We start from the raw sequence: 23,619 nt of genomic DNA on the forward strand, positions 1-23,619 counted from the left end.
TTCAGCAACAGGATCATGTAACTTTTTTTTTTCCTAATCATTCAAAAAAGTCTTAAACATCCTCTTCACCATAGTAAAAATGTTACTCAAAAGCCAAGTTTCTTTGAATTAAGTGTATTTTGTTATCCAGATATTCATAAGGGATATTTTCTCTTTATTTTCTGTTTTCTCTCGCCAGAATGCAGTACTGCTGTTTACTTGTGAAAAGTCTCTTCCTTAGTGTTACATAGTAAACTAACCAGTTCTGTTGCTAAGATCATCACTATTTCCTTTCCCTTCTATCTCTTTCTCCATGTTATCTCTTTCCTTACTGTGCATTCCCTTCTTGTGCCAGCTCTGTTTCCTCTTGACTTCAGGCTGCAGTGTTTTGCCTACTAGAAATCATCGATCAGATTGTTAATGAGGGTATTCATGAGTTACTGAGCTTTTGAGTCAACAGGCCATTAATAGTAGTTGTTAATAGGCAAATTCATATCTTCTTGTTACCACAGCTGTCCCTGTAGTTTGAGACAGCTTATCTTGACTGCAAGAAGGTTAAACTCAGAACAATAGACATAGTTATAAATTATGCAATGTTCATCACTGTTTTATAAAGATCTCCCATGGGCTTCCAAATTTCATCAGTATCTTCATGCAGTTAGTTTTTTAGTATCTTTGATATATGTGCTTTAATACAAGTAGGGAAAAAATATAAATACAGTCTTGATTTTCTTCTCAAACTTCTTGTTGTTCATTTAGAGTTTTGGTTTAACCCTAAATGTTACCATAGGTCATTTCAGCTCTTTTCCAGACTTGGCTAACATTATGTCCAGCTCAAGAAAAGTAAGAACCAATTCAATAACTAGTTGAACTGCTTTTTTAATTTTTTTTACTACACGTAAGTATATATAGAGAAAGCAGTAGATTTTTTTGTCCTGAGCCACCCAATTATTTTAATCACGTTGCCATAGCCCTTTTTTTAAAGTTCATGAAAGTAAGATTCAGGGAAGACAACATGAAAGTATGCAAACTTTTAGACATACTTGTTTTAAAGTTTCATTAAGTCACTTGAAAATTTCTATTTTTTTAGGTATCATATCAGATTAGGTCTGGTGTTCTAATACATAAGCAGAACATCCTGTACTCTTGATAGAACTCTGATGCTTCGTTAGAAAATAAAAAATACATCATGTTGATTAGATTGAGGAAAAAGCAAATTGAATGTATTCATGGTTATTGTTTTCTTTTTTGTTATTTTCTCATTTTTATTGTACATCATTTATTTGACTTTATCTGATAAATTTTAGATTATTTTAAATTACATGGGTTGCATTAATACTAATGGTAGACATTTTATATTGATCACTTTTTAAATACATTTCCAATTAAATAATTCTGTCTCAAAAATGGAAAAGGTATGATAAATGGAAATTTATATGTCTGTAATAAAAAGATATAGCAAACACATAGTCATTTACATATCTGTCTTGAAATATTGCATACTGGCTTTGTCAGTGCTGGTAAGTCCATTTCAAGGATGTCGCCCTTAGTCCATTAGTTTGGATAATGAGCCCTATAAAGTACATTTATAACTCGTGGCACTGCAAGGAGATGGATTCTAATTTTCATCCTTTTATCTAGACACATTGAAAGAAGGTCAATGGAGGGTTCTGTATGATTCATTGTCCCAACACATATCAGATGACAGAGACCTGATAATGTCAGTGCATAAGTGTCTTCCATATTTGGAAGCAGTACTTGAAAGAAATTTTCTCAGCATCATCCTTTGAAGTAAAGTGGAGACTGATATTAAAAGCATTATCTCTTTTTCTGTTTAAAATCTTATCAAGTGTATGACCCGATAGCTATTCCTGAACAAAGGAGAGGAAACAACACTTAGCAGGAAAATAAAAAGCGTGTAGTTGCTTTTGCTGGCTTTGAGTGATATAACATGACATTTAATCAACCTTTCCCCTTCGATAATGTTTAGGGGGGTGGCAGGGGAAATTGTTTCATAAACAATAAGAAAGGTTATAATTAGATACGAACTGTAGCGGCTTGACTTCCTTGTTTATTTGCAGTATTCAAATGAGTGCTTGAGAAAGAAATCAGGTTAACGTTAAGAAAAAACTTCTTAAAGTTGCAAGAGAAACACAAACACATGTTGAACAGAATGCGATTTGAAGTGTGCAAAAAGTACGGCCTGTTTCCAGTTAAACAATACTTGTACCATTAGACTTTTAATTACTGCTTTGCAAGTTACCTGCTGCATTTGAATGTCGGTGTATTATGTAGCATCCAGGTTCTTACGAAATAGGCATTAGAAGTTTTATACAACTCTCCTTACTTGTTATTAACTTATTACATTTTTGCATAAGCATAGCCTGCACCCTTCTTCAGTTCTCATTTTTGACTAGAAGAAGCAACGGGGAAATCCTAACGCTGCTAAAACTAGTGACGAGTGGCTGCTGTTACTTACTTAGGTTTCGTTCTCATCTTCTGTAGTTGTATAGACCGTTCTGAGCACAGAGGCTAATGAGTAACTTGAAGCTACAAAAGTCTTGTTTATTTGTAAGGCATAACTTGCATGTCAGATAATTACTTATACAGGAATTGTGCTGCAATAAAACATTTAAATCTTTTAAGGGATCTCCGTTAGGCATCCTGCTGATGTTTTACATGTTGCTCATGCATGTGTATGTACGTGTGTAAAAAAAAATTGAGATGCTGGTTCAGAAGTATTTAATTAAAACACCACAGTAACTCACATATCAAGCAAATGTTAGGTAAAGCTAATTCACTCTATTTTTACAGTAAATTTTCTGAAGTTATAGAAAAATCTTAAAATCTTGTTTTAGAAATCAGTATTAAGCCTTAAAGACCTTTAGAAGATGGATACAAGTTATAAAGAAAGAAATTGTAGTGAACATAGTTTACTTACACTTCAGATAGTAAAACACATCCATTAAAATAGGTGCCATTTAAACCTGCAGGGGTTTCTCAAAATGTTTGCAACTCTCAGTTTGAGGAAAACAGCTACAATTAAACAGATTACAAATCACAGTGTAACCTTGAGTAATGAATATAACAAGAATACAGTTATCCGTAGAGGAATCAGCAGTAGAGGCTGGTTTTAGTTAGTACCTCTATGCAATTCCCCATTAAAACCTGGAATTTGTATCCTGTTCTCAGTTTAAGCTCTCTGAATAATTTGTTTCCTATGGTTGGCATTTCTGTACCATTTATTAATGTTAATCTGTTTTATGTACACTTGTCTCTTGAAAATTTATATACTAATGTCACAACATATAATTATTCTCGTATCATTTTGACCTGCATACATTCAGAGAGGCTTTTTTTGGTGGGTGGTTGTTTTTGACTTTTCAAGTGTTGTCTGAGGCAAATGAATGAATACATTTGCAATACAATCAAACAGTATCTATTACGAACATTTATGCTGCTCTTAAAGCAGTTACCCTTTTTGTTTGTAACTTAGAGATAAATGTTATATTTAACCACAAATAATACAATCTTAGAAGCTTAGAAAAGTTCTCCTGGAAAGTCTGATGCAAACATTTCTCATAGATCTTTTCTTACATCTCTTAAATTAATTTACCATTTTATTTGTCAATTATTAGGAAAATAAACTTGCCTTTGGTAAAGGTTGCTGGGGTGGGGGCAAGAAATAACACCGTGTTAGAGTAACACCTACAAAATCATTAAGAGTATGACTTTTCCATGCTTTGTGAACTGTGAAACTTGACGCCATTTTCACATACAAGCAAATAGCAGTGTTACTAGCTTACGTTTTGTTTTCCTTAAAAAGTGGCTACTTTATTAATGTTCTAATATTATTGTTTAATGAAATTGTATGTAAAAAAATGTCATATATACCATGTAGAATGTATAAATATATGATTTCTTTATCAATTTCAGATGTGTATTTAGAGGTTCACATGGTAAATGTGTACAGATCATTTGACCCACATAAATGATGTTGTATATAACTCAAAATTGAAAAATGTGTATACTTTTGTTACTTTATATCTGAGTTTATTAGTTTGGTTCAAATTTTTTAACAGATGCAAAGCAATTATTGATCATTTTGGACAAAGAATAAGTGCCAACTATTTTATTGTGGAAGACAGTTACCTTTCAGAGAGCGTATGCAGAAATGTGTGTTACAGGTATGTAGTAAAACAGTAAACGTACTATGTCTCTTAAAAGAGCACAGCGCAAATTAAAGAGATTGTTTCCTGCTTAATCTTTGCAGCATAGCTTAGTTCTGTGCATAGTTTTTCGTCTTCCTTGCATATACTTGAGAGCATAATGTATTTTCTATGTTTATGTTTCCTTAAAGGCTCGTCTAAATCATGTTTTCCTTTTCCTTTTAAAAAATCCAGTAGATCTAAGTGCATTAGGGGTTTCACGTTTGTTAAAAAGTGCTTAGAGGGTGCAGGTGCTTTTGCTCTTCTTTCTTTAAATTTGTTCAGGTATAAAGAAAAGTAGAAAGTCCTTGTTTTCTCTGTTTTTTGTTGCTGTTGCCAAAAGCATTGGACATATAGTGCCTTTGTCCTCAAAATACTGCAGATATGAAAATAAAACTATAGTAATAGGTGCAATGCAGAAATAATTATAGGCCATGGAAGAGTAGAGATTTGAATTCACGAACCCCACTGTAGTATATTTCCCGTTAGTCCAAAATGTCCTGTGCTGTTTGGAACATAAAACGTCTTCTAACATGCTGCTACTAATCTTCATAAAATAAATTTTTAAATTGGAAGGATATTCATGCTGCTTTATATAATGGCACTGACTCATTAATTCATCATCTATTTTTGTCAATTAAAATAGTATATTAATGTTCCAGATGTGGTCCTACTTTATCAACAGGCAAAAATGTCTCACCAGTAATCATACTAATAAAGATTGTATGCTTAAATAACATTCCCACAGTATTATGCATAATTTGGAATTGCCAAAACTCTGAATCCAAATTGCAATTTTTTATGTTTCAATACCACAATTTTATTTATTTTTTAATTGTAGGCAGATCTCCAGAGCAGTGCTCATTACAGATCAATCTGTACTAAAGACAGATTCAGAGCAGCAGGTATATACCAATTTTGTATCACTTACTTCTTTATGAATTGTATGTATTGATATTTAAGCCGTTGTTTAAGTGTTATGAATTAGTTTATGGATTGGTTTCTGCTTGAATCAAGCTTTTTGGTCAGCCATCTCTACTGATAATTGTTTAATTCATTAGTTTCTCTAATTTTAATGCTCGTAATTTTACTCTATTGTAGTTTAATGACTTGGATTTCTCTGTTGTTTGACACTATGGTAATTAACACAGTTTCTTGTCTAAGCTTTGTTCGAACATTTTTGTTTTATAACATTCGCTTTTATAGCTTGAGATTCCTTTCATACATATTCAGATCCTTCTTCAAATGTTTCTGCTTTGTCAATCTTTAATACCCTTTAGAATTAAGGCCTGCAGTTTGTGTTGTGGGTTTTTTTTTTCAGTACACTGCCTGTGTGCTTCCATTAATTTTTACAGGTTAAATGCTATCTACAGAATAAGAATACAGACGAGAAGCCTGTCCTTCCTAAATCTTGTTACTAGTAGTCTTGCATTAAAGTACTCTCATTCTCACATACCAATGCTCTTGCCAACAGGGTTTTCTGTTTCGTAAAAGAAACACATGCATCATGGGTTGTATATATGGGAATAACAACTGCTCCTCGAGAGCTTTTTATATGTGTTGCGGAAATACATATTTATGGGATTGATAAACTTTTGCAGGTGACTGAGCACATACACAGGTTTCTGTGACCATACATATACCTAGGTATGAATTTATTGGTGAATATGTGTGAGGCTTAGATAATCTTTTTATTTTTGCAAAAACATAAAGATTTTTAAACTTAATAGGTTTATCTTTCAGTAACTTTCCACAAATCAATGTATATGTTTGTATACATAGGTCTGGGTATCATAAATCCTTTATATTCCAAACTGTGCTACATGGCTATTGGGCTAATAATTACCTATGGTATTCTTCATACTGTGTTTTACTTGCAGTACAGTGCATAGCCATTTTTAATTAAGCAGTTCATAGGATATTAGAGTTGCAGTTTGTAACATTTCAGTGTAGGTTAATACAGCATAGATGACATTACATTTAAAATTAGTGTGATATTCAGAATTTTCTCTTTCTGCTTGGCAGGTTTCCATTTTGACAGTGCCTCCAGTGGATCTAGGACAACCAGCGGTCTGTGTCATTGAGTTGTGTTCCTCAACTATGACATGCATGAAGGACACTTGTAAGTATGGGATATATGTTCTCTTAACTGTATTACTTCCTACTAGACTAGTATATTTATTTTCACTTATACAATAATAAATCTTTCCATTAAAAATAGTAATTTAAAGCACATGAATCTTACTGATGACATGTCCTTAGAGTTTGTTTGAAAATGGACTACCTTAGCTGAAGTACCTAAGTACACTACGTTTTGGGGCTTCTTAATTTCTGAAAGGTTTAGCAGAGGTAAGATTATGTCTACGCTTACACTGTCTGTCTTGCACTCTATGTATCATGATTTGTTTGAGGAAAAGATACAAAAATGTATTTAAGAAATTTATTATTGTTTAATTCTGCATTGGATTTTCTAATTCTATCTAAGAAATGACCTTTTTGAAGGGACATTCCCAGTATTTCCATTAAGAGTTTTATAAGTACAGAGCTTTATGACTTTTGTTGGTATTTTGTGTGAACTTCAAATAGATGAGATAAGCAACAAAGTAGTCATATGGGGTGCTTATTTTTCTTTCCAAACTATTTTTTTTTTGCTTTCCGTTACTCAGATTACAAGACTGGGGCACTCTGGAATATAGATAGAATTAGACATCATCTGACTAACACTTTTTAACAACAACAACAAAGTAATGAATTGTAATAATGACCAATTTATTTTACTGGTACCCAGGCCTGAACTCAGGTATTTGCATATGAAAGAAGAGTGAACTAAATGATTAAGTCACTCAAAGTTATATTTCTTACTTGTGATAAAGTGATAAATCTGCAATTAAGAAATTCAGTGCCTTAAAGCATAATGTTAATATTTAGTCCTTTAAATAGCAGGTTTACTTTTTTTAAGGGTTTATACAACGCATATACCAGGATGTGAAACTAAAGGATTCATGCTAAACAGATGTAATTATTAGTTTCGTGAGAATTTTTGTAATGCTGAAAAATTAAGTTTCTGTGTTACTTAATTTTCTCCATTTCCCTTCAGTTTCATAAAAAACGCATTACGTTCTTTAATGAAACTTGTCTTCATGTATATAAATGAAATAGTTGTTATTTAGTAAAGGGCACTATTTCATAAATCTATATAAATATATTTTTAAAAATTTTACATCATTATCTGTAAATAGGTTTTAACCTGACTGATTTCTCTTTCAAACAATTATTTAAGATAAGTATACAAATACATCTGCGCTTTGATTACACTGCATAAATGACAGGCACATAATCTGTATTGCCAGTTGAGTGGAACCAAACTCCTTCACTTGCCCTAAAAATTGAGACTGTAATGATGAAATCATGAACTAAACTCATCGTTCTTCTTGCTAGAAGAATTACTTGAAGACAAATGTTGGCAACCACTGTAACTAATGCAGTTATACCTGAGTAAATCAAATATAATCAAAATATATACTGATGACTGTAACTCATAGCCATAACCTTAAAGGTAATAAAAAAGATTTTATAGGAAGTAAATCATGTGAACTTCAGTGATTTATGGCGGTTCTTTTTTTTTTTTTTTGAGGAAAGAATAGGTTGTATTACAGTGTTTGGAGTTGTAAACATTTAGTTAACAATACAGGGAGAGTTTCATTATCACCACCTGTTTTTATTTGCCTTTGTTGGTTTTTTTTTTTAGCACATGCGCCTTTTAGATACAAAGTTTGATTTTGGTTAAATTCAAAAATGAGTATCAATGTTTGAAGGTGATTTTGTGTGTGTTAGCGTACAATCCAAAGGAAGAGCAGGAAGGGTTAAAATTCTGACCCTCTTGGAGTCCTTGTCAAACTTTGTAGCATAACTGGGGCCAAAAAAATCATTCAAGACATTTCTGGTGTACTTGTGAATGAAATAATGGAACAAATGCCGCTGGGTTTCAGAGTGAAAAAGAAAATGTCATATTCATTTGAAGTAACATCGTAGCTATACTTCGCTATGAAATTGATCAAAAATATATTGTGATGAAAACAAATGAATCCGTGATTTTGTACAAAGATAGGCTCAACATGATGATGCTCCGACAGATACTTCACTACTGATGAGTTTCCAGGTAATTGTTCAGTAGTAAATGAGTACAGTTAGGTGGGTTTATAAACTTTAAAATGTGTCTTTTGAATATCTGAATTAACGGATGTAAATTCAGGTGCGATAATGTAGCAGAGCTCTATCTCGTGAGAGACCATTGGGACAGAAGAGGTCAAACTACACTGAGTGATCATCTTATCTAAGAGTCAGCAACTTCACTAGTTTGCAAAACAGAACAAATAAAGGAATAGTGTGCTCCATGAAGAAGCTGTTCAGCAGTTTATTTTCACGAAAACTCAGACATGAGCAAGAAATCCAAATATCAAAACTGTAGTGTTTAAGCAAAATTGTGAATCGTCACAAATACAAAATTCACTTTAGTGACACTGATTTATCCATGCTGTAAGTTGATTTTTGATTAGTTACACAGTTCCACAAGTATCTTACGGTCCAAAACCTTTTCATGTCATCTTTTCCAATATGGGATTGCTGGGCCTTGTGATTTTTTATGTGTACAGAGCACCACTTGAAATCAAGTATGTAATACCAGTTTTGCAAGTTACAAGTTATTACTTGTCCACCTAGCATAAATTCACCCTTACCTAAACACAAAACTCTTCTGCTATCCTGTAAAAAGGTAGACAAATAAAATGTTGTAGAGCTTCTTTGTTATGTTGTAGCAAGGGATTGTGTGTGTTACAACTTCCATCACAGAGCAGTTCTCTGATGCTCAGCAGTGCTTATCTTTAAATTCAGTCTGGCTTACCAAAACATGACTCTGTTCCCAATGTTTTTTGTTGTCCTTATGGCTGGAGGGAAATAGTGAAGTGCCAGCCCACTTGAAAAGTAAATTAAAATATGCGTTTATTCACTTCATCTCCTATTTACTGTTTAGTACAATAGAAGAAATGGAAGTCTTGCTCAGACTTTTTCCTTCAGTGAAGAAAGATAGTGCACCCAGAAGTAAGCTTGAGTAGCCTAAGCAGGCACAGAATCAAAATTCCAAATTTCTGCTCAGTCCCAATTCAGTTGTTATTGGAGGGTGTTGATGAAAGAACTGATATTTGTGGGTTTACTACGTTGTTGAACTATTGGACTGTCAAGGATTATGGAATGTACTCAAGAATATTCTTGGGGTTTCTAGAGATCCTTAACTGATGTTTGTTCATCCAGACTCCTGCTCCTGCTTTTCCTGGTATCAGTAGTCATCTATTCATAGAACAATATTCTCTTTGTCTGCACTGCTGATGTTAAATTATACTTTCATCTTACCAGTTTATATGGAGGAGAGAGATATTTGTGAGATTCATGTGTGAAAGACAGTTATTGGGACACGGATCCCTTGTGTACTCAAGAACTCAGAAGAAGAATGAATAGATTCCATTGGAATTAATATAATTCGTGTGTTGTATGGAGGATGAGAGCATACGGGATTCGTGTTTTGTTGGCTTTTTGTTTGTTTTGAAGTAATTTGGCAACATTTCTTTGGAACAGGAGTTAGTATTTTAAGTATGTGGACAAGAGCTGAAATGTAGTACCTGTTTTAAAATGTGTCATCCTGCAGATTTCGTTCCTTTTTAGGTTTCTGCAAAGGTTCACCAATAAAGTTCTTAAAAACTATATATGTATGGTGTATATCTGTATTTCCATAATAAAGCCCTAATCTGGTTTAAAGGAAGTGATTTATATGAAGAGCAGTGACTTCTAAAAGCCTGCTGTGCCTTTTAAAAAATGTTAAGTGACATCTGTGTATCTGCGTACTGGTGATTGTAGTTAACTTGTGTTCTCTTTTACAGATTTAGTCCATTTAACGTGTCCATCAACTAAAACTGCTAGGGAAGATTTAGAGCCTGTTGTACAGAAGTTATTCCATCTAAATACTGAAATAGGAAAAGGTAAAAATAAATATATTTTATATAAAAAATAGAGCTTGCCATTTTATCTAAAGTATCTGTTACTGAACGTCTGAGTCCGTCACCTGGATGAACGTATGTGGTAAGCTGCTACTTAGATGACAGCATTTCAGAGTGAAGGAATCTGTGTTCAGAGGGGGATCACAATTAGGCAGATGTCAGGTTTCTTGTATTTCATGATCTAATGCTTCAAGTGTTCTTCAGCTGTAGTTTAACTTCAGTGTACAAGGACTGTAGATTTAAGTGTCTAGAACCTTTTTAAATTTTAGCTCTTTTTTAGCACATGGAAACATATTTGCTCCTCGGCGTGTTTTTCAGTAGAGAAATGAAGTATCTTGTTTCCTTTTTTTTTTTTTTTTTTTTTTTTTTTTTTACATTATCCTGGTTTCTTCACAAAAACCCACAAAAGTTAGGGGTTAATTAAATCACGAACCCCCAAATGTTAGGGGTCTGCTTTTTTCTTCCAGCTGCCAGATTAGGCAGAATTTATTTGCCTTCTCCTGTTCTAAAGCTGTTACTCATCCTTTCTGTCTTCAAGTGCTTCCTTGCTTGCTGCTTTTGAAATTCTCTGGATTCTGCTTTAAGCAGTGGAAGCGTAAAGACTTTGTTCACTGTGGTGTTACTGGGAAGACAGATTTCCAGTTGTTTCCAGTAATTAATTGTTTGATCCTACATTTAAGAAACTTTGCCAGCTACTTTCATGGACCTCAAGATGGACAGTTTCACAGAGTTGTTGTTGACAAAGCAGTTGTCCCTGAGCTAGTTTCTTTGAGCTAGTTTCACAGAAACACTTGAAATTAAATCACAAGATCTTGAATTTAATTGTATTTTTGATAGATGCTCATATAACAGATAATGTGCACACTGAAGCTGCTGCTATATTCTAACTCTGGCAAAGCATTTTTTAAAATAGTGTGCTTATACTTAAATGCAGTAAACAGTAGTTCTACTATGAGAAACCAATGCTCAGCTGTCGGTGGAAGTGTTTGTATATACACAAATTAGTAAGTTTTGGATATATTTTAAAACACAATCGGTTTGCTTATAGTAGTTGCTCTTAAGTTTCACTCCTAACTTTGTGTATTCAGGTAGAATTTCCTCATGTTAAAAAAAAAAAAGGCAGTCTTTTATGTACACAGTCTTTGTTTTTCCTCTCAGGGCTCTGTAACCAAGAAAATGTTTCATAAAAGGATGGTTTCTGCTTCTTGCAATTTTGTTTTCCTATGTTTTTTCCCATTTTTAAATTTTTTTCTTCTACCCTTTAATGAAAAAGAAAATATCTGATTGTTTTATTAGACAGCAAACTGCTTTAAATAGAAAGTAAAAGATTAAATAAAATGCATTTTCTTAACTTCTCTGCTTACAGGAAAGGGAAGCTTTATTTTGATGTCCCAAAAATGTATTTTTTAATCAGTTTGTCTTTACAAAACGAATACGTTGTTTACAAGTAGAAAATAGAAAACATTTTGCAAATGAAAACATTATTAGATTGGAATGCTGCAAACACTTTTCATGCTAGTATTTGTTAATTTAAAGCCTGCTAATTTCCAAACATTAACCTTTAAAGTATATCTTAAATTTTCAACACAGTGCCAAGTGTTTTGAAGACTCAGTTGATGAAGAAAAGATTAGCTTGCAGTTTAGCGTCTTCTAGTCATTGGGGGAGGGGAGATGGCATTAATCTTAATGTTTAAAGTGATCCAGTTCTGAAATGATATATTGTTTAGAACCTGACTGAAATTCTTCTGTAGAAACTCCGTGATCATAGGGGTCCTCAGGTGCACTGAGGCACTGAAAAGCTAGTTTTCACTGACACATAGGCCTTTTTATCATCAGGATGAGGTAGTGGTCGTATTTTAATTAAAATGTCAGAACAAATACTGTTGGAGTTATTGAAAATGAATCACCAGATAAAGTGAGCACTGGGCCATGGCAGGTCAAAGAGGCAAAGTCACCTGGAGAAGAGGACTCCATTCATTTTCCTGCCTAAATGAGGAAGAAGTAACTTTTATGAGCAATGTGAACTTTTAAATATATTAAAGAGCATCTTGCCCTGTATTAAGGCTCAGACTTTCACAGGCTGATGAATTTAATTTATATTTCAAATTGTTCAAGATGGTTAGCACCTATTTTTTAAAGTATTTGACAGTTATAAAAAGATACTGAAGAAATAGCATAGATTTATCTCTTTTTTTTCTAATTCAACTGTTTTAAAATACTGTTTTGAATGTCGTTACCTAGTAGTTTCTTCCTTGGAAAGAAGTAAATCTCACAAGGTCTTTTACAGGCTTCATTTATTTTAGAGGAGCTAAAATACCAAAAAGGGGACAGCAAATATGCCAAACAAATAGTATCTATTAAGCTCAGAATCTATGTTGTGTATTCCTCCATTGCATTCTGCACTGTTAAAAAGTGACCTTCATCTTCCGAGCTTTTCTTTGCCTATGTGAGAGGGATTATATCAATGTGCAAAGTAACTACAAGAATATATAAATGATGAACAAGCACAATGTAGCTAATGGTCATTTGTGTTTGTAATGACTTGTACTGTGTTACAATACACCTCAACAAGTGTAGGTAAATTAACCAATTATTTCCATTCAGCAGTGTTTCCAAAGTATAGGGATTTTACATACTACTTACCTCAAATAGCATGTCTCTGTTTTTAGCTAATTCTTTATCTACAGTTAGTAAGGGAGAGTGGGGTGATATTACTTTTTTTTTTTTTTTCCTTAAACAATGCCTTTGATTTAAGCCATGAGCCTTGTCGAGTCTCCTTATATTGGCTTGAAGACGCCCAACCTTTGAAGCATACAAAGGTCCATTGTGGAAGGAGTTCCCATACGAAGATAAACTATTAAATGAGGGGGGAAAAAGTACGCATGAAAAAAAAAAGTCTTTGCATACGGAATGCAGTTCTGAGTTGGTTCGACCCATGGAGGACTTATTTAACCCATCATACGCACATGGAGTCTTTCCTGAGTAAACTAGATAACACAAAGTGAAAAGTGGTTAAATTTAGACCCGAGTTTCTTGGTACTCTTTCTTTATGTGATAAGGCATTCTTCTGTGGCATACCATGTACAGAATAAGTAGAGTTTACATAATTATGGAAAACAGAATTATGATGAAAGAGTACCTCAGAAAGGAATGGAAAGTAAAATTAATTAAATAATTTGAAAATACATGTTTATTAACGTAATTTCCTGTTAATAAATTGACTTCTAGTATGCTAGATTATGTTTTTATTTTATTACATATAAACATTGATTATGGGAAACACTTTTTTTTTTTAATCTTTCTAGAGACTGAAAATGAAGAATTGGAAAAACCCAGAGTCTTCTGGGCAGTATACTTCAACATGAGAGATTCTTCAGGAATCGACAGAAATTCGTACAGCAGCTTACCCTCAAATGTGTATGTCTGTTCTGGCCCAGACTCTGCTTTAGGAAATGACTGTGCTGTCAAACAGGTTAGTCAGACCAATTTTTTTTGGTTGCAGAATTTCAGGTTTAAATACAGTCCATGCTTTTGTTCTGGGTTATTCTGCTTTATGGTAGGTAATCAATACTAATACAGCTATAAAGCTTCACAGTTGGACACACAAAATTCTTACTTAACAAGCAAAGTGAATGTCAGTGGAATTGAGAATGGAAGAAACTTCAGAAAAGGACAGTTAGTGTAGTAACATTAGGAGTAGTAGGTGGTTAATCTGAAAAGGTAAAGGGCATTTATAAGGCAGCAGTACCTGAAAATGATGATGTTGGGGGAATGGTTCCTTTAACACTGTAGAAAGGAAAAACTGTCAATTCAGAAGTACAGAAGATAACTCCCCAAAATGTATAGTCTTTTGTCTGTAAGGTTAAAGAAGAGATAAATTAGTAGAGAAACAGTATAAATTGAAGGTCGATCAGAACAGCCTGTCTACCGTTCATCTTGGAAAAAGTGTCAAAGTAGTGCAGTACCTGCAGGAGACAGCCACAAACCCAAAACGTATTGGAAGAAAAAAAAAAGGGGGAAAAAAAACCAACATAATTACTAGTCTCGCTTGTTAAGCTACCTGTTAAGCTTACCTTCCCTTTGCTTTAGTACCAGTGCATTAAAAATTTATGGTGTAATTGTGTCTCTGAAGTCATTGAGGGGAATTTCACTCAACTCATCATCTTGAGGTAGTATTTGGCACCAAATCACATTCAGTTTTGACTTTAAGTTCTCAGTGTCTATGTATGTAGTTCCAGCTAAGTGGAATCCTGAACTGAGACCAACTTGCAACTTGCCTGGTAGTAGGCATAACAGACCAGTACTCACTTTGAGACACGGTACAAGTGCTCTGAAAGAGCAAGTGAAGAAGCTCCCTAGGCAAAGAGTAAATGGAGAAGTGCTGAAGTAGCTGCCTTCTCTTTTGGAAGTAGACAGAGTACTCAGGAACACCAGATCATCAAGTGTAGTTATATAGAAATTGTCAAGGAACTGCACATTAAATATCTCTTTGTGCCTTCCCCACTACTATTGAGCAGAAGACAACAAGATCTTGAGAATATGCAGTTTATGACTTGTTCAACACAAGAAGAGTACAGGAATGCTTCTCCTTTGCTCTTCCATTCAAAGGTGTGCTTTGATAAGTAAGGTATAAATTCTTAGGCAAATGTACCACAGCAGTCACTGCGATGTCAAGGTACTTTCAAACCTAATGTATGAGAACAATTTTACATCTTTGTAGGATTAACTGGCACTACTCATTTTTAAAGCTGTTTTTTTTAATGGCCCTCTTCAGAGAATGTGCATCCCATCTTCTAACTAGTTGCAAGATTTTTTATGAGTAAGTCATAAACCTCTTAAAATAAGAGTTTAAAATGTAAAGGCTGACATAGCCTGAAGTGTAGGGTCAGAACAGTGTAATTAAGGGCTAATAGTACCCTTCATTTTCCTTTACTAGGAAACCATTTGCTTCCCGATAGGACAAAAGGATTGTCAAGACAAAAAATAATGCAAGACAATTATTATGGTAGCAGTTTAAAATTGGAAATGAATTCTTTTTTTAAAGAGACTTTTTCAACAGTTGCTTGAAACACTGCAAGTTAAAAGCTGTTTAAATTTGTTTTAAAACGGCCTATTTCTAATTCAGACAGCCACCCTTTCTAGTATTCAGCTTTGTTTTGTCTGCATTAAGAGGTCCTATTATTACCAATGGGTGAGGAGTGGTATTATAGATCAAGCTGTATGTACACAATCTAAGTACTGTAGTTTGCCTTCATGTGAAATCTGTTGGCAATCAGTGAGGTAGATGTTAACTGGACATATCTCAGAGGAGAAGCAATTGAAGGAGCCTGACAGTGGTTTTCAGAACGAGTAGGAGTTACATTTTTTTAACCTGTTTTGAATTTCGAAATTCATGGTCACTATTTAGAGTGAAAAATATTTTAGTGTAAACATGTTTATAATTAAAAGTCATGAAGAAAAAAACCAACATGGAGTGTATGTGAGGACCAAATAGGGACTGGGCTGAAAATAAAGCAGAACTCAAAGTTAGGACACACCCTTCCCAATTAGTGTACAGGTACTTTCCAGACAATTGGAGAAAACAAATGTAAGTTGGTGTGCCCTCTACTCCCAAATCTCTTTTATCTTCCTAGCAACGGCTGAAAATCTCTAAACGTGAGATAATTACAAATTCATGGATGAGAAAGCTATTAATAACTAAAAAAAAAAAAAACAAAACAAAAAAAAACCTGTGTATTACTCTTGGGATTGCTTGGAAAATTGAATATAAGTTCTCTAATCAATTCTGCTTACTGTTTTAGTGATAATTCCTATGATTTATGTTTTCATTACCATTAGTATTTCTAATTCCTCTGTTATGCTCTTTGATTGTATTGGTGATACTTTACTTAGAAGGTGAGGTATCACAACTTAACAGCTGATTATCTCAGTATACAGATGACTTAATTCTTGTTTTATTTTTAGTTTTCTAAATTCTAGTATAATATTGATTAAAATTTTAATGTCTGCATTTATTTGCCCTGAGGATAGGCTTAATCAAGTGTAAAGTCCTGTTTATGATTCCTTCAAATTCTGTACGTACAGATTTCTTCCAGATTGCTTCCAGTTTTCTATTTTTTGCTCTCTACAACCTGACATGAATTATCACGTACTGAATTAGTATGCAGTGTTCCCTGAGTTATTTCAGATTTGAGGCATCTTCATGTTTATAAGAAAGCATTACGATGTCATGCCAATATTTGTGCTTTAACCTGTTTCCTTTTTTTTTTCTTTATCTGGAAGGATTTCATAGTTTTTAAAGTGTGCTGTATTTCCAAGCTCTGTTAGTTTGGTAGTGTTCTCTGTAAATGTTGCTACGAAAGCCCATACAATTACTCTATGTGCCATCAAAACATAGTAACAACAAAGCATAGTTTTGTTCAACTTTAAGTAGTTTAACAGTTATAAATTAGAATATCTAATTGCAAATGCTTTGCATGCTTATGTCTTAATGCTTAATTCAAACATACACACTTGGTACAGCTCTGGTACACTTAAATTGTTGCTTCAATATTTAGTAGTTACTAACTTAATTACAATAAATATCAATGTGCTGTAATGAAGGAGATGTTAAATTATTATTGGTTATTCTGCATGACTTCAGCTGTGTAAGGTTAACTTAAAAAATTGTTAGACCTGAAAGCACGCTATACCATTAAATTGTTCAATTATAATCAATGTCATGATGTCCTACATAGATAAGATACTGAGAATTTCTTTCCATGTTCAACCTCATAATTACTTGACTGTTTTTGGTCACTGCCTAATTGGAGGCTGAAAAATTGTTCAGAAATGCAGCATGGAGTGTTTGTTCTATTTTTTCATATGTTTAGTGCAAAATATGGCACTTTTCTTCATCCGTATTCTATTACATACAGTAATTCAAGTATGTTTTTGGAATGTCAAGGGCAAGTGCAAACTTGAAATCAAAAGTCTTTTTCTTACCTTCAACAACTTAGCTTGTAAACCTTTTGTAGGATAGTTCCATCCCCTTGTCCTCCAGACTTACTTATTAGTCAGGGTTTTGAAATTACAGACTCATCTTTTTGCAGTAGGTAATAGATTTATATATATATATTTCTTCATATACTAATATAAATAGTTTTAAAATGATTTTAAATGGGTAAGGAAAAGTGAAATTTAGGAAGCAGAGTGAAAAATTAAATTGAACCGAGAGTAGACAAGGTCATTTGAGCAGTTAATAATGGAGCCCTACATCCATGTGCAGGTGATACAAATCCACTGCTGGTGCGCAGTGAGGTTTATCACAGAAAGCTGTTTGGTACATGCTCAATGATGTATTAATCTGAAAACAATTCCCCCTTGTCCAGGAATCCGCATCATGTAATCAGCCTTTGCAGTTGGCATTAACTGACCCTACTGTCAGCTTTTTCAGTGTAGTGTCTGGTAAAAATATCAATACAAAGGTGAACTGTATTCTTTCCTACGTGGGAGCTCTTATCATGGGTCATCCTCAGGGCATAAGTTTCCTAAATAGACAAAATTGAGCGGCAATATTCCTTTCACTCTGAAGAAACCCAGAACATAACCGGGATCTGTGTCAGTTGTCTCCATTTGCCATGGAAGCTTAGGGGCTTGGAAAAGAAAACCTTTATGGACGTTGTGGTGGTTTAACACCAGTAGGGAGCTCAGCACCAGGGAGAGAAAAGTTGATGAAAAAAGCTCATAGGTTGAAATAAGGATGGGGAGACCACTCGCCAGTTACCGTCATGGGCAAAACAGAGTCAGTGTAAGGGAAAGTAATGTAATCTACCACTAACAGACTAAAGCTATGAGAACTAAAAGCAAAACTAAAAACACCTTTATCCCATCCACCCTCTTCTACCTCCCCTGGGGTCTGCAGTCGGTCCGTAACGCTTCATCCCCGCTGCTCCTTCACGGTCACTCTCTGCCCCTGCTCCAGTGTGGGGTCCCAGGGGACAGCCAGCTCCACCACGGGCCTCAGGAACTGCTGCTCCGTGCCTGGAGCACCTCCTGCCCTCCTGCTGCACTGCTCCGGGGGCTGCAGGGCTGCTTCTCGCTCCTCTCTTCCAGCTGCTGCACACAGCAGTTTTTTTCCTTTCCTAAATCTGCTCTCAGAGGCACAACCAGTGATGCTCAGTGGCTCAGCTCTGGGCAGCAGCGGGTCGCTTTGTGTGTTACCTGGAGCTGGCTCTTACCTGACATGGCAAGATCCTTCCCATACAGCTCTTCATGCTAGACTGGAGCTAGAGATATTTTTGTAGTAGTGGAAAAAGATTTTTGTAGTGGAAAAGATTTTTTTGGAGAACTGCAAGAAGGTCTGGCAATTCCTATGTGTTTACAAAAGGCCAAAGTATTAAATCAATATTGATCTGAAAGAACAGATGTTAATCTTAAATATCTACGAAATACTGCTGTAAGGTATTACATTTCAAAGTGAAGTTTATTTTGTGTTTATTTTTCTTAATAGGCTGAAACTATTTTCCAAGAAATGTTTCCTACAGAGGAATTTTGCCCACCACCGCCAAATCCAGAAGATATTATTTATGATGAAGATGAGATTGCATCAGAAGAGTCTGGACTCAGTAATTCACCAGAGACAAAACCTGAACCCTCCCCTGAGGAAAGCAGTAGCAGAGGTAGTACTGCTGTTAAAGAACATAGTGAAGAATGAATTAGCTCTCTTCTCTTTGTAGACAAGGCAGTTGAAAGAAATGAAAATTTTAGAGAGGAAGGATAAGAAAAAGAGGTTTAAAAAGCCCATAACTACTATTTGTGATTGCCTTATTTCCTTAGCTTGAATAATGTTTCTTATTCAAATAGTTTCATTCATAGCTAAGATATTTCTAAATAAAGTCATAGGTCCACCAGATCCAGGGGTATTTAAAGCTTAAAAATAAATAAATAAATATAATAGAACAAAACATTTGAATTTAAAATGTTAAAATTGACTCATTTGTGAGAGAGTTTGGTTTTGGTTTACATCTTGGAAAGACATCTTTTAAACAGGCAAGTCAAAACTGATGTAAATAACATGCAATTTTGCTTACCAGTCAGAAGACCATCATCTGTTTCAAAGTATGACATTTCTACTGAAAGTCATTGTGTCTATGCTAATAAAACAGTTGTATGTACACTTCATCATCTGTCCTTCAGAGTGCTTTTTAGGAATGTAACCTAAAGGCAATAGTATTAACAGCTCTGGGATGGCTTTAGAATACAAAAGACATCATTTAATTTGTATCGTGAAAAAAATCTTGTATGGTTTTGAAGCTGATGCCATAATTTAGAAGGAAGTATCCAATGAGTGTTCTTCACAGGAAACTGTTTTACATTCAGAATGTTTTATGGTTTTGTTTTTTTTTTTTAATAAGATTTAACAGTTGCGTGATCAGACATTTTTTTTTTACCAGTAACTTAATTTACTGTAGTCAGGAAAATAGCACAGTTTAAGCTTAATGCTAGACTTCCTAACAAAACCAAAAATCATATACTAAACATAACTGTTGTCACGTTTCCTTGGATTTTTTGCAACGTTGGACCTCTAATAAGCCAATAATTATTTTTTTTGCAAGTATGGTGTCTGAGAAGTTTAGATGATGATTGAGGTTTTCCATGCTGAGAAGAAGGTTCAATTTAGAATTCTGAAGGTTTATATTGATCCCAGTTAATAGGATTAAAACTAGTGTGATTGGTGTACATGATGCGTTTTGTAATGGTAATCATAAAACATTTATACAGTAAAATTTATTGAACTATTTATAAGTTTAGTTTGTATGAAGAATTACAAAATGAGAACGCTGTTGTAAATGACCAGGATAGACTTGCATTTCTTCTGAACAATTCTTCAAATTAGATGATGAAAAGTACTTAGCATTTACTTTAGGATTTACCTTAAAATGTACACCCAACATATCAACAGTGTGTCTAAATATAGAGATCAGTGAATTTTGATGAGCTTTAAACTTGTACGTGAACTTAGTTACAGTTCTAGCAGTACTTAAATACTGTATGTAAATAAAAATGCCATAAAATTATGAATATTCAGCACTGTCTGGACTTGACACAACCAAACTTCTGTACAGTTTTGCAGTGCATGTTCCTGCCTTTAAAATGGCTTTGTGCCATAAAGGTTAATTTATTTATTTTTTTACAGCATGACTGATACGGTTAACTTCATTTTGTCTTGCATCATAATACATTGTCCAGTTTGCAATTCAGAAATGAATTTATTGGTGCTTACATTCTTTGTCTGTTGGATAGGCACCATTGTGTGTATAATCCCAAAGTCCTTAGAAAAATGTCGTTGAAATGTTTCCAATATTAAACAACAGTTACTCGTGGATGCTTGTGGTTGAGCAGTTATATATATTTATAGTATTAAGCAGACTTTGTTTAGCTGTAATTTCGTGCCTATTGGAAAGCATGAGTATCTGGTAATTGTATTTAACCATCTGCAAATCTGTAAAAGAACTAAGCGGAGGACATAGTACCTGTTCGTCTTTCAGTAATGGGGATCATAGTTGAATTTTTCGTCTTCTATGTTTGCAAGGAAATCATCAATGAAAATTAAAGGTTTGCTTGCAAGTGCATTTTTGTGTGTTTTCTTTCAATTAATCAAGAAAAGCAGTTCATTTGTTAGCGGAGACTTTCTGATAATTCTGTTCTTCACCTTCAGCATGTTGACATCTGTAATAAGATTGAAGTTTAATATGTGTGACATTATGTTTACATAAGATAGCAAGTAGTTTGTGTAAGGCTTCATGTCCATATGAAGCAACATTTGATAATCCTGCAAATGTGATTTTAGATAAAACAGAATAATCTACAAGTTGTAGGCTATGACTTCACACTACATTGATTGCTTAAAAAATGTTTTTCATGTCTTGTTCATATGGCAAATGGAAACATAAAATGCTTTTCCTATGGTACTTGAGTACCCAATAGCTTACTTGCAATAGCAGTAGATAAGGCTGTTGATCTTTTATTTTACGGAAATCATGCATTGAACTGCATTTTGTTCCTGCTTTAAATGATTTAAGCATACAAAGTGAGGGTTAGGCTTATTTGAAGTAGTTTTTAAGGCTTGTCATACAGGATGTATTCAAAAGATAACATGACTTTTTAAAAACTGGCAATTTATCTGTGGGATTATTAATAAATCAAGTTAAAGAAAGATAAGGTTAATTGAATTTTTAAACAAGTAGCTGTATTATCCTTCAAGCACCTTGGAGCTCATACAATATTCACACCTTTTTTTTTTTTTGAAGGAGTGCTTTGATATGTTTGAATTCCTTTTTTAATGAGTATTTTCTTTTTAACTTGGTTAATTGAATTAACCCTTAATATTCAAACAGTTTTATGCCACTTTCCCTTCTGGTATTGCATTGCCTTATCTGTATGACTGCAATTAGTTACCCTTCCTTTGGAAGTATTTTCAGCCATGAAGCTGCTACGTCTGCTTTTTCTAGCGATGATGATGCTTAGGGCCATTTGACAGGTAATCATTAGAACTTAGATCCTTGCAGGCTATGGGGTCTTTTCTCCTATCATTGCAGGGGGATTTATGTAGGTAACTCCTATTAATGTTAATGGGACTTGCATGTGTAAATCCTCCTTGCATCAATGGGAAAATTGACCCCTGGAAAAAAAATCTTCATGTTAGACTTGCTGATTCAGAAATGAGGCACTATCAGCTCTTGTGTGGAAATGTGAAGAGTGGGGCACATGCCAGCTTGCCTTTTGATGTCTCACTGAAATGCTCTGAAGAGGACTTGTGGAATTTATTTATTTATTTTAATATTGTGATTTAATATTTTCCATACACTTGCTAATCTTGTCCAAGTTCCTGTAACAATCCTATAGCACTTTATGTAGCTCCGGTATCATTGATGTCTGGTATCATCTGGTTTCATTTTTTTGTACTCAGGAGGTTGCATGGTTCCTCTTGCTTTGTCCTTCATTGTATTTTACACCCCTCTCTTTCCCCTCCAAATCTGTGTACATCAGCAATGTGAGTTGCAACAGCTTAATTTCAAGTTCAATTTGCTAGTAATCTATTGATTAATGACAAGTAGGAAGTATTAAAATACTGTTTTCACACAATAAGAGACTGGATCGCTTAAAATCTATAATCTCAGCTGATGAAAGGATAAAATGACTGTCCTCAACATTTTTCCAGGCTATGAGTGGGAAAATGTGAACTGCCCATTTTCCACGCGTGGTAGAAAGAAGGAAGAAGTGAACAGATGCAAATAGCTAAAATAGGATTGTTGTAGTGGAAGGGGGAGGATAACATGGGGGCACTGTCATACCCTTTGTGCTCTGAGATCAGCTGTCTTGCACTTTTACTTTCTCTTTCTGCTGTTTGAGATTTCTACACAATTTCTGAGATTTCTGCACCATTTGCTGTTGATGTACCCTGGGGGTGTAAGGGTGGGTGGGGACGGCACTGCATGTGCTTTTGGGAATGAGGCAACAAGTAGCCATGAATACCATATAAATGGAGTAATACCAGCTCATGCACTGAGGAGTTTACAGTACAACTGAGAGTATTATGTTTTGTCTACTTGTGGTTATATTTGTCTATCTTTTTTTGTGCATTTTGTTGATCAGTCACTGTTGTAGGTCTTCTGTATAAGCCTCTGCAGTACATTTTAGGTTTTCGCTCTGACATAATTTTTTAGCAACAGCAAACTTTCTCATCCCTTTTCTTAAAATCATTCTTGAATATATTCAGCAACACAGATTTGAGACAAATCCTATCTTTTTTTTACTAGCTGTCAATCAATAGTAGCTACATTTTTCTCTGATGGTTAGGTTTGATGTTTTTCAAGAGTTTCTGAGGGATCACGTTGGAAGTTCCAGGGAGGGCTAGCATCACCATAGCCTGCCTATTCTTCAGCCATCAAATTAGACTCCTCAAAAACTGTTGGGGATTTTTGAGGCACAGCTTTTCGCTATGAAAGCCTTGTTAACTTTTTCACAATATTGTGATCGTTTGTATCTACTTTCTTTACAATAGTTTTTATCAATTTGCATGACAGGGAAATTAGACTTTGCTCAGTGGTAATCGTAAAGCAACTTCCTTGAAAAATGAATAAAACCTCCCTTAAGGAAAAGTTCCAGCTCATCACCTTATAAAGTAAATTCTGGTGTCGGAACTACCCTCTACTGCTCCATTGCTTTGAATATTAATTCAGACATCTCTCCTGGCTTTTCTGCCATAATGAATGTTCTGTTCACTCATTAATTATCAATAAACTCTGCAGATTCTGGTGGGCTATCTGCTGTTGATGGTCTTTTTTATTTTTCCTTAGGATTCTGTGACTTTCTGTTTATTTGTTTAATTCCAGATCAGCTGT

At 34.4% G+C, this 23,619-nt stretch overlaps 1 protein-coding gene across 1 annotated transcript in view; it reads left to right on the forward strand.

Annotated features, from left to right (window-relative positions):
* Positions 1–20,846, forward strand: part of CHM (CHM Rab escort protein) — a 63,443-nt gene extending 42,597 nt beyond the window's left edge. Inside the window, exons 10-15 of the mRNA XM_035541159.2 lie at positions 4,062–4,166; positions 5,029–5,092; positions 6,213–6,309; positions 10,118–10,216; positions 13,540–13,706; positions 18,726–20,846. Of these exons, the coding sequence (XP_035397052.1) occupies positions 4,062–4,166; positions 5,029–5,092; positions 6,213–6,309; positions 10,118–10,216; positions 13,540–13,706; positions 18,726–18,929 (736 nt within the window). The 3' untranslated portion in view covers positions 18,930–20,846. The remainder of the gene's footprint in view (positions 1–4,061; positions 4,167–5,028; positions 5,093–6,212; positions 6,310–10,117; positions 10,217–13,539; positions 13,707–18,725) is intronic.
* The last annotated feature ends 2,773 nt before the right edge of the window (positions 20,847–23,619 follow it).

This window comes from Cygnus atratus, chromosome 13, assembly GCF_013377495.2.
Source record: "Cygnus atratus isolate AKBS03 ecotype Queensland, Australia chromosome 13, CAtr_DNAZoo_HiC_assembly, whole genome shotgun sequence".
Lineage (NCBI taxonomy): Eukaryota > Metazoa > Chordata > Aves > Anseriformes > Anatidae > Cygnus > Cygnus atratus.